At 42.6% G+C, this 15,452-nt stretch overlaps 1 protein-coding gene across 10 annotated transcripts in view; it reads left to right on the top strand.

Annotated features, from left to right (window-relative positions):
• Positions 1-15,452, top strand: part of NEO1 (neogenin 1) — a 535,617-nt gene that overhangs the window by 214,681 nt on the left and 305,484 nt on the right. For all 10 annotated transcript variants that reach the window (XM_034783480.1, XM_034783479.1, XM_034783474.1 and 7 more), the window contains exon 2: positions 7,395-7,712. In XM_034783480.1, the coding sequence (XP_034639371.1) occupies positions 7,395-7,712 (318 nt within the window). The remainder of the gene's footprint in view (positions 1-7,394; positions 7,713-15,452) is intronic.

Here is a 15,452-nt window from a genome sequence, read left to right as displayed (position 1 = left end):
AGAAATGGAGATGTATGTGGAGGTTTTGCATGTGTTGTTATGGCAGAGTCTGGTGCCGCATTGAGATGATGGGTCCTGGTCTGTATGGAGGTTGCTTCTGATGATGAGCTTAGGGAGATTGGAGAGTTGTTTGAAGGCTGGAAGAGGGGGTTTAGGGGAAAAAATATTTCAGGATGTGGTCACTATCAAGTATGGGTTGTAATTATTTAATGATTACCTGTATGTGTTCCTGTCTGGGTGGTAGGTGACAACTAGGGGCGTGAGGTTTTTTTTCTTCTTCCTGTTTTGAAGCAAGTTCTCTTGGGGTATTTGGGTGGCCTTTCCAAGATGTGATCAACAAAAAAAGCAGAAGTGTCCTTGTTTGGTGAAGGTGGTTTTAAGTGTACAAACGTATATATCCTGGACTTCCTTCTCGGAGCATGTTCTATGGTATCTGAGGGCCTTGCTATAAGATTTCTTGGTGTGTTTGGGGTGTTTACTGGATCTGTGAAGATAAGTGTAGTGATCCATGTTTCTGTTGTATTTAGTTGTTTGTAGGATTCCATTATTGAGCTGACTGTGCTGTCCAGGAAGTTGTGGGAATGTTCTAGAGAAAGTTGGATGGATGGATGGTGGTTGTTGAAGTTTGGTGGAAATCTGTGAGGGAGTTTAAGTTGTCTGTCCAGAGGATGAAAATGTCATAGATGTAACTGAGGTATATAATTGGTTTTGTGCTGTGTTTGTCCAGAAATTTGTCCTCAAGGTGGCCCATGAAGAGGTTGGCATACTGGGGAGGTATCCTGGTACCCATGCCTGTTCCCGTGGTTTGGACAAAGTGTTTGTTGTTGTATGTAAAGTTGTTATGGGTAAGAATGAAATAGGTGAGTTTAACAATGTGTTTGGGGTGGATCTCTGAGTGTTGTCCATTGTCTTGTAGATATTTGAAGTAGGAAGGCATGTGTCATTGTAAGGGATGTTGGTGTATAGGGAGGTAACATCCATGGTGGCAAGAATGGTGTTGTGATAGAGGTTGTTAATGTTGCAGAGTTTCTGGAGGCAGTCAGTTATGAAGAGACATTTTATCTTTGGGTATGTCTACACTACGGGATTAATTCGAATTTGGAAAACAGGTTGTATAAAGTCGAAATGTATGCGGCCACACTAAGCACATTAATTCGGCGGTGTGCGTCCAAGTACCGGGGCTTGCGTCGATTTCTGCAGCGTTGCACTGTGGGTAGCTATCCCATAGTTCCCGCAGTCTCCCGCGCCCATTGGAATTCTGGGTTGAGATCCCAGTGCCTGATGGGACAAAAATCATCGTCGCAGGTGGTTCTGGGTACAGCCTCACCTCCTCCCTCCCTCCCTCCCTGCATGAAAACAACGGACGGCAGACAACCATTTCGCGCCTTTTTTCCTGGGTGAACACTGCAGACTCCATACCACGGCAAGCATGGAGCCCGCTCAGCTCAAAACAGCAGTCATGAACATTGTAAACACCTCGCGCGTTCTCGTGGAGTTTATGCTGAGCCAGGACCAGAAAAACGAGGCGAGGAGGCGGCAGCGGCGGCAGCGCAGCGACAAGCATGATGAGGACATGGATATGGACACGGATACAGAATTCTGTGAAACCGCGGGCCCTGGTGCTTTGGAGATCATGTTGTTAATGGGGCAGGTTCTATCCATGGAACGCCGATTCTGGGCAAGGGAAACAAGCACAGACTGGTGGGACCGCATAGTGTTGCAGGTGTGGGATGATTCCCAGTGGCTGCGGAACTTTCGCATGCGTAAGGGCACTTTCATGGAACTTTGTGACTTGCTGTCCCCTGCCCTGAAACGCCAGAATACCAAGATGAGAGCAGCCCTCACAGTTGAGAAGCGCGTGGCGATAGCCCTGTGGAAGCTTGCAACGCCAGACAGCTACCGGTCAGTTGGGAATCAATTTGGAGTGGGCAAATCTACTGTGGGGGCTGCTGTGATGCAAGTAGCCAAAGCAATCACTCAGGTGCTGCTACGAAAGTTAGTGACTCTGAGAAATGTGCAGGCCATAGTGGATGGTTTTGCTGCAATGGGATTCCCTAACTGTAGTGGGGCGATAGATGGAACCCATATCCCTATCTTGGCACCGGAGCACCAAGCCATCGAGTACATAAACCGCAAGGGGTACTTTTCAATGGTGCTGCAAGCACTTGTGGATCACAAGGGACGATTCACCTACATCAACGCGGGCTGGGCGGGAAGGGTTCATGACGCTCGCGTCTTCAGGAACACTACTCTGTTTAAAGGGCTGCAGCAAGGGACTTACTTTCCGGACCAGAAAATAACCATTGGGGATGTTGAAATGCCAATAGTTATTCTTGGGGCCCAGCCTACCCCTTAATGCCATGGCTCATGAAGCCATACACAGACAGCCTGGACAGGAGTCAGGAGCTGTTTAACTACAGGCTAAGTAAGTGCAGAATGGTGGTAGAATGTGCATTTGGCCGTTTAAAAGGTCGCTGGCGTTCATTATTGACTTGCTCTGACCTCAGCCAAAGAAATCTCCCCATTGTTATTTCTGCTTGCTGCGTGCTCCACAATCTCTTTGAAAGTAAGGGGGAGACCTTTATGGCGGGGTGGGAGGCTGAGGCAAATCACCTGGCTGGTGATTACGCTCAGCCAGACACCAGGGCGATTAGAAGAGCACACCAGGAAGCGCTGTGCATCAGAGAAGCTTTGAAAACCAGTTTCATGACTGGCCAGACTACAGTGTGAAATATCTGTTTGTTTCTCCTTCATGAAAACCTGCCCCCTTTATTGACTCATTTTCTGTAAGGAACCCACCCTCCCCCTTCCCCCAGCTTGCTTTCAAATCAAATAAAGTCACTATCTTTTAAAAATCATTTATTCTTTATTAATAGATTAGAAAAAGGGGGCGGGAACCCGGGTGGGATTTGGGAGGAGTATTGGTGGGGAGGAAAAGGCCACTAAAAAAAGGTTAAAAAAATGACAGCCTTTTGCTTGGGCTGTCCACTGGGGTGGAATGGGAAGGTGTACGGAGCCTCCCCCACCGCGTTCTTACATGTCTGGGTGAGGAGGATATGGAACATGGGGAGGGGGTACAGGCGCTGCAGTGGCACTCTGTTTTCCTGCAGCCGTTCCTGAAGCTCCACCAGACGCCGGAGCATGTCTGTTTGCTCACGCAGCAGCCCCAGCGTTGCATCCTGCCTCCTCTGATCTTCCTGCCACCACCTCTCATCTCGAGCGTCCCTCCTGTCCTCACGTTCACTGGCTTCTTTCCTATACTTTGAAACCGTTTCCTTCCACTCATTCAGATGAGCTCTGTCACTGCGGCTGGATTCCATAATTTCTGCAAACATCTCGTCTCGCGTCTTCTTTTTACGACGCCTTATCTGTGATAGCCTTCGGGATGGAGGAGGGAGGCTTGAGGAATTTGCAGCTGCTGTAGGGAGGGGAAAAAAGAGACAATTGTTTAAAAAGATACATTTTGCAGATCAATGCTTATACTCTTTCACGGTGACCAACACTATTCACATTACATAGCACATGTGATTTCTGTGCAAGGTCGCATTTTGCCTCTTAATACGGAGTGCCTGTGGCTTTGCTGCTAGAGATCACAGGTCCGGGCAACAGAATTCAGCTTGCATGCGGCCATGGTAAGCCATTGTCTTACGGCTTCTGCGCCCTCTTTTCCCACATACCAAGCAAAGCCTGTAGAGTGCTGCGGTTTTTCTGTTAACATTCAGCAGCAGCAGAAAACACACCACCCCCGCCCCCCTCCCGCCATAAATTCTCTGGGATGATCACGGTACCACTCCCCCCACCGCGTGGCTGGTAACAGGTAAGATCCCTGCTAGCCAAACACAAAAAGCTCAGGGTCAATTTCCCATCTGCGCTTGGCTAACTGCAGGGAAGGATTTATTTTCAGCCACAGGCAAACAGCCCAGTAGGAACGGCCACCTCTGTCCCCTTAATTAAGTTCCCATATTTCAACCAGGTTACCATGAGTGATATCACTCTCCTGAGGATTACACAACAAGATAAAGAACGGATGTTGCTTGAATGCCAGCAAACACCGGGACCATACGCTGCCAGGCTTTGTCAGGCAATGATACCAGATTACTTGCTGCAAGCATGGCGTGGTCAAGTGTCCTGCCATGGAGGACGGAATAAGGCTGCACTGCCCAGAAACCTTGTGGCAAGGCTTTTGGAGTACCTCCAGGAGAGCTTCATGGAGATGTCCCTGGAGGATTTCCGCTCCATCCCCAGACACGTTAACGGACTTTTCCAGTAGCTGAACTGACCGCGAATGCATCCCAAGTCCTCAGGGCAAAGTAATCATTAAAAACCATTTGCTTTTAAAACAAGTTTTATATTTTAAAAGGTAAACTCACCTGAGGTCCCTTCCATGGGGTCATGGTCTTGGATGCTGGCTTGGGAGGGTTGTGAGGGTACTTCAGTCAGGCTGAGAAAAAGATCCTGGCTGTTGGGGAGAACGGAGTGCTGTGTGCTCTCTGCAAGCTCCTCCTCCTCCTCTCCCCCATCGGCAGAATCCTCAGGTGTAGCTGATGAGACTATTCCCGACCTGGAATCCACGATCACAGGTGGGGTAGTGGTGGCGGCCCCCCCTAGAATTGCATGCAGCTCGGCGTAGAAGCGGCATGTCTGCGGCTCTGACCCAGAGCGACCCTTTGCCTCCTTTGTTTTTTGATAGGCTTGTCTGAGCTCCTTGACTTTCACGCGGCAGTGATCTGAGTCCCTATTGTGGCCTCTCTCCATCATGCCCTTGGAGATTTTTTCAAAAGTTTTGGCATTTCGTCTTTTAGAACGAAGTTCTGCAAGCACTGAATCCTCTCCCCATATAGCCATCAGATCCAGTACCTCCTGTACGGTCCATGCTGGTGCTCTTTTTCGATTATCGGCCTGCATGGTTACCTGTGCTGATGAGCTATCTGTGGTCACCTGTGCTCTCCACGCTGGGCAAACAGGAAATGAAATTCAAATGTTTGCGGGGCTTTTCCTGTGTACCTGGCCAGTGCATCTGAGTTTAGATTGATGCACTGTGGGATAGCTCCCGGAGGCCAATACCATTCAGTTGCGGCCACACTATCCCTAATTCGAAATGTTAAAATCGATTTTGGCGCTACTCCGCTCCTCGGGGTGGAGTACAGAAATCGGTTTAAAGGGCCCTTTATTTCGAAATAAATAGCGTTTTTGTGTGGACGGTTGCAGGGTAAATTCGAATTAACGCTGATAAATCCGAATTAAAGTCGTAGTGTAGACCAGGCCTTTGTCTCAGTTTGGCATTGTTGTCTTGTCTTCAGCCGACAGATGGATGCTCTTGGTTTCTTAGAAGCCTCGTCAGATTCCTCAATTTGTTCCCCAGCTAGGTATGGAAATAAACTTCAGTGTTCTGTGTTAGTAGTGCTTCTGAACCAAGTTGCCACATTTTATATTATACCCTCTTATTTTGTGGTTAAAGGCTCTGGTGGTGGTATTTTAAATTATATTAGTATGATACCAGCAGTGTGATTTATTATGTGTGACATATCCTATTTCCAGTTCCTAAGTGGAGGGGGAGAAGCACCTTCATGGTCAAACAAATAGGGCACCCTATCATTCTTTCTTATTAGCTGCTCTGAAAATCTTATGACTGCTCTTGCCACCAAACCAACATTATAATAACTGTTTTATTAAGAGATCCTGATTTGGTTATCAGTCTCTGTTCCCTCCCAAAATAATTTCTTGCTTCTTTGATGAGTTTTCTCTGGCAGTGATGATGAAGCTATGATAAAAGAAAGTGATACACAGTCCTTCTCTCTACCTTGCTGACTACACTAGGAATATAGTAATTAAAACCCGTGCAATAGAATATGAATATTAATTAAAGAAGTTTATTTGAGAATAATTAAAAATGGACAGGTAATCATGTTTACACTTTAATGTAGGAGTAAAAAACTGTACGATGGTACCACATGATATGTTAGACTCAGAATTGGATTACAAATAATTACCCAAAAAGCAGACACTCTTGTCCCTTGAAGTCTAATTTCTTAATGTTTTTATTTCATACTATTGCAAATAAGACATCAGACTGCTCTCGCTGGTATCCATATATCACAAAAGGCCAAGGAAAAATGTCCTGAAAGACAATACCATCTTGTTCCTATAAATATACTCAAATAGCACTTAGCCATTAATCAAATATTTCATTCAGTTACAGAGTGCATTTTTAAATGGTGAATGTCAGTTTGGATCTGGAAGATAATACTCTTGATAAATCTTGAAACTTGTTATTTAGACCTCTTTGAAGTAATGAACTGATCAAAGTTGTAAAACACATTATTTATAATATTATAAACTATCTGGAATCTATAAGACAAAAGACATTTAATTCTGCTGTAAAAATTTTTTTTACCTTCTATAGAATTAAAGTAAATAAAATGTGTTAACTATTTAGAGTTGGCCATGACACAAATCGATACACTCTGCCCACAACATGCAACTCTGAAGTAATTTATAACTCCAGTGCAACAGCGTTATAAAACCAAAACTTACTAAAAGTCATTTTAGAGAGATACCAGTAATTAGATTGTCACGTTAAGGACTAAGATTTCTTTTTCTTCAAAAGAGCAGCTGAACTTTTATATTTTTATAACTTTTATATTTGCAGCCAAATATAAACACTTTAACTAGAAAACGATGCTACAAAAACTGAATTTAACTAGATTTCAGATTGACTGTCTTCCGTTAAGAAACAGTTTGAATTTTCAATAGAAAAATGGGACGTCAGCCAAATAAGACTACTCAAATTGATTAAGGGTTTTAGCAAAAAGATAGGGTGGCAAAATGTTCATGTTTTAAAATGCAGAAATAGCTATTTATAGCTAGAGAGCTTAAAAGGAATAAGAAGTGTTTTAAGAGAAGAAAAAACTATGCCAAAAATAGCTTTGTTAACGAAGGAGATAACGTTTACAACTTCTTAAAAACAAGCCCTGGGCAAAAATTTTATCCAGTGTAATACAACTTCTTCCCCTATTAAAATAGTTATTGTGGGATTCTGGGCAGGATGAGGGCAAAACTGATTTTATAGGCCAAGCTTAGTTATTCTTATAGCATGTCAGTATGTTGAATTTTTTTCTGTTCTGTCATAGGGCTTAGTAGAAAGTAACTTGGACATATAGTTGTTCTTGATGGCCCTTCCTGATTCTTTTTATCTTGATCCCAAGTTAGTCAGGCTAGCGCTTTTGACTTTGTATCTTTTCTTTTAAGAAACACATTTACTACTGTAAGAGTTATGAGTAGTATGGCACACTAGATATTCTAATATTTTTCTGTTCCCTGTAAGAAACGTTTCCTTATATTAATAACTATGGAAGGGTAAACAAACATTTCCAGATTTTACTTATGTTTTATAGGGTCCACCGTGAGAACCTTCACTCCGTTTTATTTTCTGGTGGAGCCAATGGACACGTTATCAGTTCGAGGGGCTTTTATCATACTGAACTGTTCAGCTTACTGTGAGCCTTCTCCAAAAATTGAATGGAAGAAAGATGGGACTTTCCTAAATTTGGTGTCAGATGACCGGCGCCAGCTGCTACCAGATGGATCTTTATTAATAAACAGTGTGGTGCATTCCAAACACAATAAACCTGACGAAGGATATTATCAGTGTGTGGCAACCGTGGAAAGCCTTGGGACCATTGTAAGCAGAACAGCAAAGCTTACAGTAGCAGGTGAGTCCTGTAATTGACTGCATGACAATGTTGATGTGCATGTGACGGGACCCTGGGGTGCAGCCTGGGACTGTGGGACCACTTTGCCCCCTTAACTCTCCAGCCTGGGCTGTCTCTCACAATGCTTTGCCAGGCGCTGTTATCACTCAGCACAACCGCATGGGGAGTCCCATACCCAGCTAGATTGCATGAATGCTCCCAGAGCCACTCATGAATCACATAGAGAGGCACCAGCCGAATCCCCCCCAGCTCCCAGACTTGTACCTCAGGAATATACTGTCTTGCACTGTTCAAGACGAGTAATCCAAGCTTATTAATTGGTTTACCACTTCATCAATGGAAAGTGGGATATCCACCAGCCTTTGTAAATGTGAGCAGATTTATCAAACACTTCAGGCAAACTCGCTGGTAAAGATGAACAGTAAAACAAGTTTATTGACTACAAAAGATAGATTTTAAGTGATTATATAAGTGATAGGTTAAAAAGTAAGAGTGGTTACCAACATAAAATAAAATATAAGCACGCAATCTAAACTCTCATCTCTGTTAAACTGGGCAACACCTAGATTAGTGGGGTGAGAAAAACTGCTTAGATATTGTAGTTCATAGTACACAGGTTTCATCCTTGAAACCTGGGCCAGTCTAAGCTGTTGGAGTTTTCAGTCTTACAAATTCACAGCCATGAAAAACGCATCACGGACCATGAAATCTGGTCTTTTGTGTGCTTTTATCCTAAACTATACAGATTTCACAGGAGAGATCAGCATTTCTCAAATTGGTAATTCTGACCCAAAAGGGAGTTGCGGGGGGAGGGAGGTTGCAAGGTTATTTTAGGGGTGCCATGGTATTGCCACCCTTACTTCTGCGCTGCTGCTGGCGGTACGCCACCTTCAGAGCTGGGTGCCTGGCCACCAGCCGCCGCTCTCCGGCCACCCAGCTCTGAAGGCAGTGCAGAAGTAAGGGTGGCAATACCATACCATGCCACCCTTTCGTATGCGCTGCTGCCTTCAGAGCTGGGTGGCCAGAGAGTGGTAGCTGCTGACTGAGGGCCTAATTCTGCAGGCAGCAGCTCAGAAGTAAGGGTGGCAATACCATACTATGCCATCCTTACTTCTGCGCTGCTGCTGGTGGCGGGTCTGCCTTCAGAGCTGGGCCTCCTGGCCAGCAGCTGCCGCTCTCCAGCTGCCCAACTCTGAAGGCAGTGCCGCTGACAGCAGCAGTGCAGAAGTAAGGGTAGCACTACCGCAGCCCCCCCCACAGGACCCCTACAATTACAACACTGAAATTTTAAATTTAAATACCCGAAATCATGACATTTATTATTTTTAAAATCCTATGATCGTGAAATTGACCACAATGGACCGTGAATTTGGTAGGGCCCTATTTATAGCTGAGGCCTCAGTAATGTCTGATTCTATTATTTTTATAGACAATGTAGCTTTATGCAAACTATATACACTACATGAAAGAGGCTTATAATTACTTCACAACAGCAAATCAGATTTCAAAAACAAAAGAAAAAGAAGCCGAAGCAATTTAAGGAGAAAAAATTGGCCATCCAGCAATTTTCCTTCATTTCTCTAATGATCTGCTTGCCAGCTTTTCTGACAATTTTTTCTTCTTCGAACAAATGGCTGAGGGTAATGATTTCATCCTGACTGGTGCTACAGCATCTCCCAGAGCTGCTGTTTGTTGCCATTTATATTCAGACATTGTCTTTATTACATTATTGTGTGGTATTGTGAAAGATCAGTAACAGTGGAAATAAACAACTGATTTTTCTCCATCTTACAGCAGTGGCTTCCAGAGTATCCCTGAAATGGGAAGTGTTTTTTTTTTTTATAAAATTCCTATATGTTTTTGGAAATGACATTAAAAGCAATCCCGATAATTTTATCTAAAATAATTATAATTTAGCCTCTTTTGACTGAGTAGTGGTATTTGATTTTGCTGAGTTCTACACCAGATCATTTACACTATGTGGCATGTCTGTTCTCATTTTCAGTGCAATGATTATGAATAGGTAAAGTTAATAGAGTGAGAAACAAAGAGAATTCAAAACACCTTTTAAAATGTCCGGTCCTTGTTTTCCCCTTTGTACCTTTTTGAAAATTCCAGTGATCTAGCGTGGAGGTTCTGTGACCATATCACCTTTAATAAACTTAGAAATGCTGCAGACAGATTTTGTTTGTTTGTTTGTTTTGCACTCGTAAAGGTACATTTTAAAAAGTTTGTAAGCATTGGCATAAACAAATCTTTCCACTCTGGATGAGGCCATTGTAATACAAACGTGTACCACACAAACATTTTCAACCCACACACCCACAGTCAGCAACCCTGCTGTCTTAAATGTTTCCACCCACAATCAATATTCTTCTGTTAGAAATGCATATGTGACAAAATATCACTTATACATTTTTTAGTGGTAAGTGAAATTGAGTCTGGAGCTGAGATCTTGCTTAAAGCCCTAGCCTTTGAGAGAACAAGGATAGTAGTGGTGGTGTTGAAGTATTGGACTTGGACACAAAAGATTGGAGTTTAATTTCGGCTCTGCTACAATTTCCTCTGACCTTGGGCAAGTGACTTAATTTACCTATGCCTTAGATCCCCATATGTAAAATGGGAATAATACTTCCTTTCTCCCACCTTTTGACTATATTGTTTATTTAGATAGTAAGGGCTCCCTACACACTAATGTAGTACAAATAATAATATTAAAATAATTAAAGTTGGGTAGGTTGGTCTTATGTGATGTATAGGAGTTTTATGTTGCTATCTGTGCTGGGATGCACTTCATATGTTTAAAAAATGGTGAGGTGTAATATACATTTTTTTTTATTGAAATGAGTTTGGAATAACTATTACTTACAAATGGCAAAACTGCAGGTGAGTAATGCAGTTCAGTGATTGCTAATAAAACACTTATGCTATACTACATTGTGTACCCTGTATATGACAAATTCTATAGTTCTGTTGGTTTCTTTCTTGGGCTTGTCTTGCAGCAGGAGGCTTCTGGGTACACTTCTGGCTCTGTTGATTTGTTTCCTTATTTCCTCGTGTGGGTATCGTAGTTTTGAGAATGCTTGGTAAAGATCTTGTAGGTGTTGGCCTCTGTCTGAGAGGTTGGAGCAAATGCAGTTGTACCTCAGCGCTTGGCTGTAGACGATGGATCGTGTGGTTTGTCCGGGATGGAAGCTGGAGGCATAAAGGTAGGCGTAGCGGTCGGTGAGTTTTTGGTATAGGGTGGTGTTAACATGACCACCACTTATTTGTACCATGGTGTCTAGGAAGTGGACCTCCCGTGTAGATTTGTCCAGGCTGAGGTTGATGGTGGGGTGGAAGCTGTTGAAATCGTGGTGGAATTCTTCCAGAGTCTCCTTCCCATGGGTCCAGATGATGAAGATGTGATCAGTATAGCGTAGATAGAGAAGGGGCATGAGTGGACGAGAGCTGAGGTGGATGAGAGCTTGGGAGGCAGGCTCAGCAGGTGGCAAGTGAATCCTGGGACGGGGGGAGCGAGCAACGGGGGAGGAGTGAGCAGCAGGTGGGGCCTGGGGAAGAGGTGGGACTGGGGGTGGGGCCTTAGAGAAAGAGGTAGGGCAAGGGGTTGGGCCTTGCAGGGCAGGGTGTCCAGTTTTCAGCAGTTAGAAAGTTGGCACCCCTAGTGGGAAGAGCAGCAGCTGCTGCTCACCTGGAAGAGCATTCAGGGACGGCTCTGGTGAGAGAAATACTGATGGTGTCCCTGTCTTGCTCTGAGTGTGGCTTCCCCTCCTCTGTCCTGCCCCATTCACACCTCCATCCCACTGGGGGGAGGCAGCGAACCGGTTGTGGGGGCACAATTGAAAAAGTTTGGGGACCACTGCACTAAAGCAAACCATGTCCTGCAAATTATTCACTACATTCTCATTTTGGAAACTTTTCCAAGTAGAAAGCCTATCAGCTGCTTGGTGCTGCCATGCTATTGAAGACCCAACCTCTCAAGTTGCATGCAGTCAGTTGGAGCGCTAAATGGGTAAAATTTTGTTGGTGGAAAAGATTCCTAATGATTTGTTACTTTAAATCTTCCATTTTAATGCTAAATATTTTTATTTACAAGATATTGGACCAAGGTCTCCATGACCAGTATGAGTTGATTAGAAGTACTAAGATCTTTTCCTCCATGTTTTTTTTTTTAAACTGGTAACTCATGCAGTTTGCAAAAATGGTGTGGAAGTTATTAGGTGATATCATCAAGGGGAAGAAAAGGCATTTATGGGGTGGAGTGTTTACATAAATTAAATAACTTGACTTTTTTATCATTGATTTATATCAGGGTGAAGCTTTGTAAAACTAATTTGAAAATTTGTGCTACTGCAGCTTCAGATAAAATTTAAAATGATCTAATCTATAAATGCCATTCTTTATTTTTAAAATGCCACTATAACAGTGTGATAAGCAGCAGACAAAATACTGACAATTAAGGCTCCTATCTCACTAACGCTTAGCAGGTCACATGAATCATCTCATTGACTTCAGTAGGGCTGTTCATGCTTAAAGTTAAGCATGTGTGTAAGTTTTTGCAGCAGCAGGAGCTAAAAATTAACTTTTCTCTTAGTAGCATAAAATTTTTGTCACTTCAAAACTTAATTGCTTCCTCGTTCCAGACACCTACCGTTACTTAGACTTTCAGTATGTTCACAAATTTATTGTGAACTAATTTATAAAAAGAGCCAAAATGTACAAAAATAGACATTTATATGGGCCCCTGTGTCCATATTTAGGCACCTAATTGACTGACTTCAGAACTGCAAACCCTGAGAGACGAGTATAGTCTTGTTGAAACATTTTAGCTTCTTAAATTGCGGAAGTTCTATATATTGATAGGTGGTGCTGGTTGTAAATATATCCTGGGCTATTTGCTTATTAATTTGTGTTGTGTTTGACTAAGTATGTTAATGAGACTCTAGAATTATCTTTTACTGTACAGATGAACATTTTAAGTATGCAACTTAGTAGAAAAAATTTCTATGTAAAATCTAAAAATTCTACCAACAATTAGGAAACTAAAAAATCAAATACAAAATATCCATTTTATCAATAAAATGGGAAGAAAACGAAGAGCTAACATCATGTAAATGTAAAATCAGTTTAAATAAAATGATTTCAATAAAATAATTTTAAAAAATTGTTGTATTTAAAAAAAAAAATCAAGACATATCTGCTCTCCTTGTTTGGTCAAGCCCCAGGATGTTAAACAAGGGTTTAGATGTCTAGATGACAGTGCTCATAACATCAGTGCCTCATCTTCTTTACAGCTCCCATGGTGATTGTGGTGGATCTGAACTAGTGGCAGCAATTGTGAGAAATTCTAGGGAAAAGGCTAGTGTAGATAAGGGGCTTTCAGTTCTTTATCACAATATCAGAAGATGTAGATGGAAAAAAGTTTTATTATAGTAGAGCTCTAGTTCTGCTGTTAAGGTTAAGAACACCTTTCTGTTTAAAGGTCGACGTCTCTAAATGCTATAAAATCCGCATGTTTACGCTGATTGCTTTGAAATTTGGTGTGCCTCATGAAGGTAGGTTAGTGATCCAAATCTGGGGTCATTTGATCCATTGATTCCCGAGATACAGACCCCACTGCATCCCAAAGAAACCCCCATCTTTTCTTAAGTTTGCAGGAGTCTATCAATGTTTTTTGCACAGAGCTAGGGATCAAACCATGGTTTTGATCATGCCCAAAATGGTCTCAATCTCTCAACATTTACCCCAGCTAATGCATGACATTCTCACTTGCCCTTTAGGGGAGAAACATTGAAAACATTATTTGAAAGAATTTAGCTCTAGATTGGCACGTGCCAAATGGATTTCACTACGCATGTGCAGACAAAATGCCCAAAAGGTTTGCTAGCCAGCTATGCTAGCTCATAGAAGCTGTGTGGCACAAGGCTGTTGAACCTGAGCACACCCATTGCACTGTAAATTCAAATACAACCTTGTGCAGAAATTTGGGGGTGTGGGAGTGGGCATATTGCCACTCAGGGCGAGCAGGGCCTTAAAAAGACAGCTCCTAAGCTAGCAAAGGAGCAAGCAACCAGGAGCAGCAAATGGGAGTTTTGTGAGGGAGTTTAGAGAGGGAACATGAGAACCAGACACACACCTAACATTCTCTAAACTTAGGGCAATAAATACCTCTCCCCTCCCCCCAAAATCAAGCAAACAAAAAAGGAACAAACAACCCTCTTCCCCCCCCCCCCCCCCGCCCCGAAAGAGTACAAAGAACGCAGGCATAAGTCCAGCAGTTTATTGCACTGGTTCTCAACTGGGGGTTTGCGGGCCACTTGGATTAGATTTCAGGGGGCCCACCAAGGATTGGCTTCAGCCCTGGGCAGGGGGGCTTGGGAAGGGAGTGCCTCCCCCCACACACCCTCTCTGGTTGGGAGTCTGCAGGTTTGTCTATGTAAGTTTAGGGGTCCCGGGTTAAAAAAAGGTTGAGAACCAGTGATTTCTAGCACTCAGTGCAGCATGCCTTGTGGATAGATGGCCTGTTTGTGCATTTGGTGCAGGCCTATCCCTATATTGACTGGGTTCTTGTTACCTCCGGACAGGATTCAGAGCTAATATTTGTAGACACTATTAATGACTGCTTCTTGAAGAAGCTAGTCCTGGAATCCACAAGGTGAGAGGTAATTGCTGATATAGTCCTAAATGGAGCACAGGATCTGGTCCAAGAGGTGAGTATAGCTGAACCTTTTGGTAGTACTGATCATAATGTAATTCAATTTAACACCCTTTTGGAGGTGTGGGGGGAAATACCAAAGAAGCCCACCACAGTAGCATTTAGCTTCAAAAAGGGGAACTATACAAAAATGAGGAAGCTAGTTAAGTGGAAATGAAAAGGAACAGTCAGAAGTGTGACGTGCTAATTGCATGGAAAATTTAAAAACGCCATAATAGAGGCTCAATTTAAATGTATACCCCTCCCCCCCTCAAAAGAAGTAAGAGGACCAAAAACATGCCACATACTTTCTGCTTGGAACTTGATTTTTCTCACTCCCTAGACCAGGACTAATCCCCCTGTCTATTGTATATTTGAGTATTTATAAAACCAGTTTAAGAATAAATGCACACTTTTAAAGACATTCCTGGAAAGGTATGAATTTATATTGCAAGGCACTCTTCTATCAATATGCAATCAGAAGGCACATGCATTTCATAAAGTGCAGTTATGTAAATAAAGATAACTCTGCCCATAAGTCAATATCAACAAGGAGACTTTGCTAGCTACTAAGCTAATATTTACTGATAAAGGCCTACGATCTGTGCTAGACAATAAATGTATATCCTTCTAAAGCAGAAACTAATTATTTTTCTAATGGAATATATAATTAGTTGCCTAATTTTTAATAAAATTAAATGGTCTCAATGGGTAACTATAATTTCTAAAGTTTTAGCACTATCTAAGTGTTTAGGATCAAAATGGCTGGAATTACCTTCATCATCTCATACAAAATATTCGACTCAAAAAGGGAGATTATTATTTACATTTAAATTAAGTATCTGCTACTGTCCATTTGAGAATCTGCATCAAGCAGTTTTCTCCTACAGGTGTCACTCTCACAGGAAACAGAACTAAACACTATATGTTCAGAGTTGTTTCTTCTTGAAAGGCTTTTCAGACTGGAATATTCCATAGCATTAAACACACACACACAAGTGTATATTTTCTAGAGATGAAGCTGACCTATTATTGAGTTTAATTAT

The sequence above is a fragment of the Trachemys scripta genome, chromosome 10, assembly GCF_013100865.1.
Source record: "Trachemys scripta elegans isolate TJP31775 chromosome 10, CAS_Tse_1.0, whole genome shotgun sequence".
In the NCBI taxonomy this organism is placed as follows: domain Eukaryota; kingdom Metazoa; phylum Chordata; order Testudines; family Emydidae; genus Trachemys; species Trachemys scripta.
Note: the sequence above shows the minus strand (reverse complement) of the source record. Positions and strands in the feature narration are given on the sequence as shown.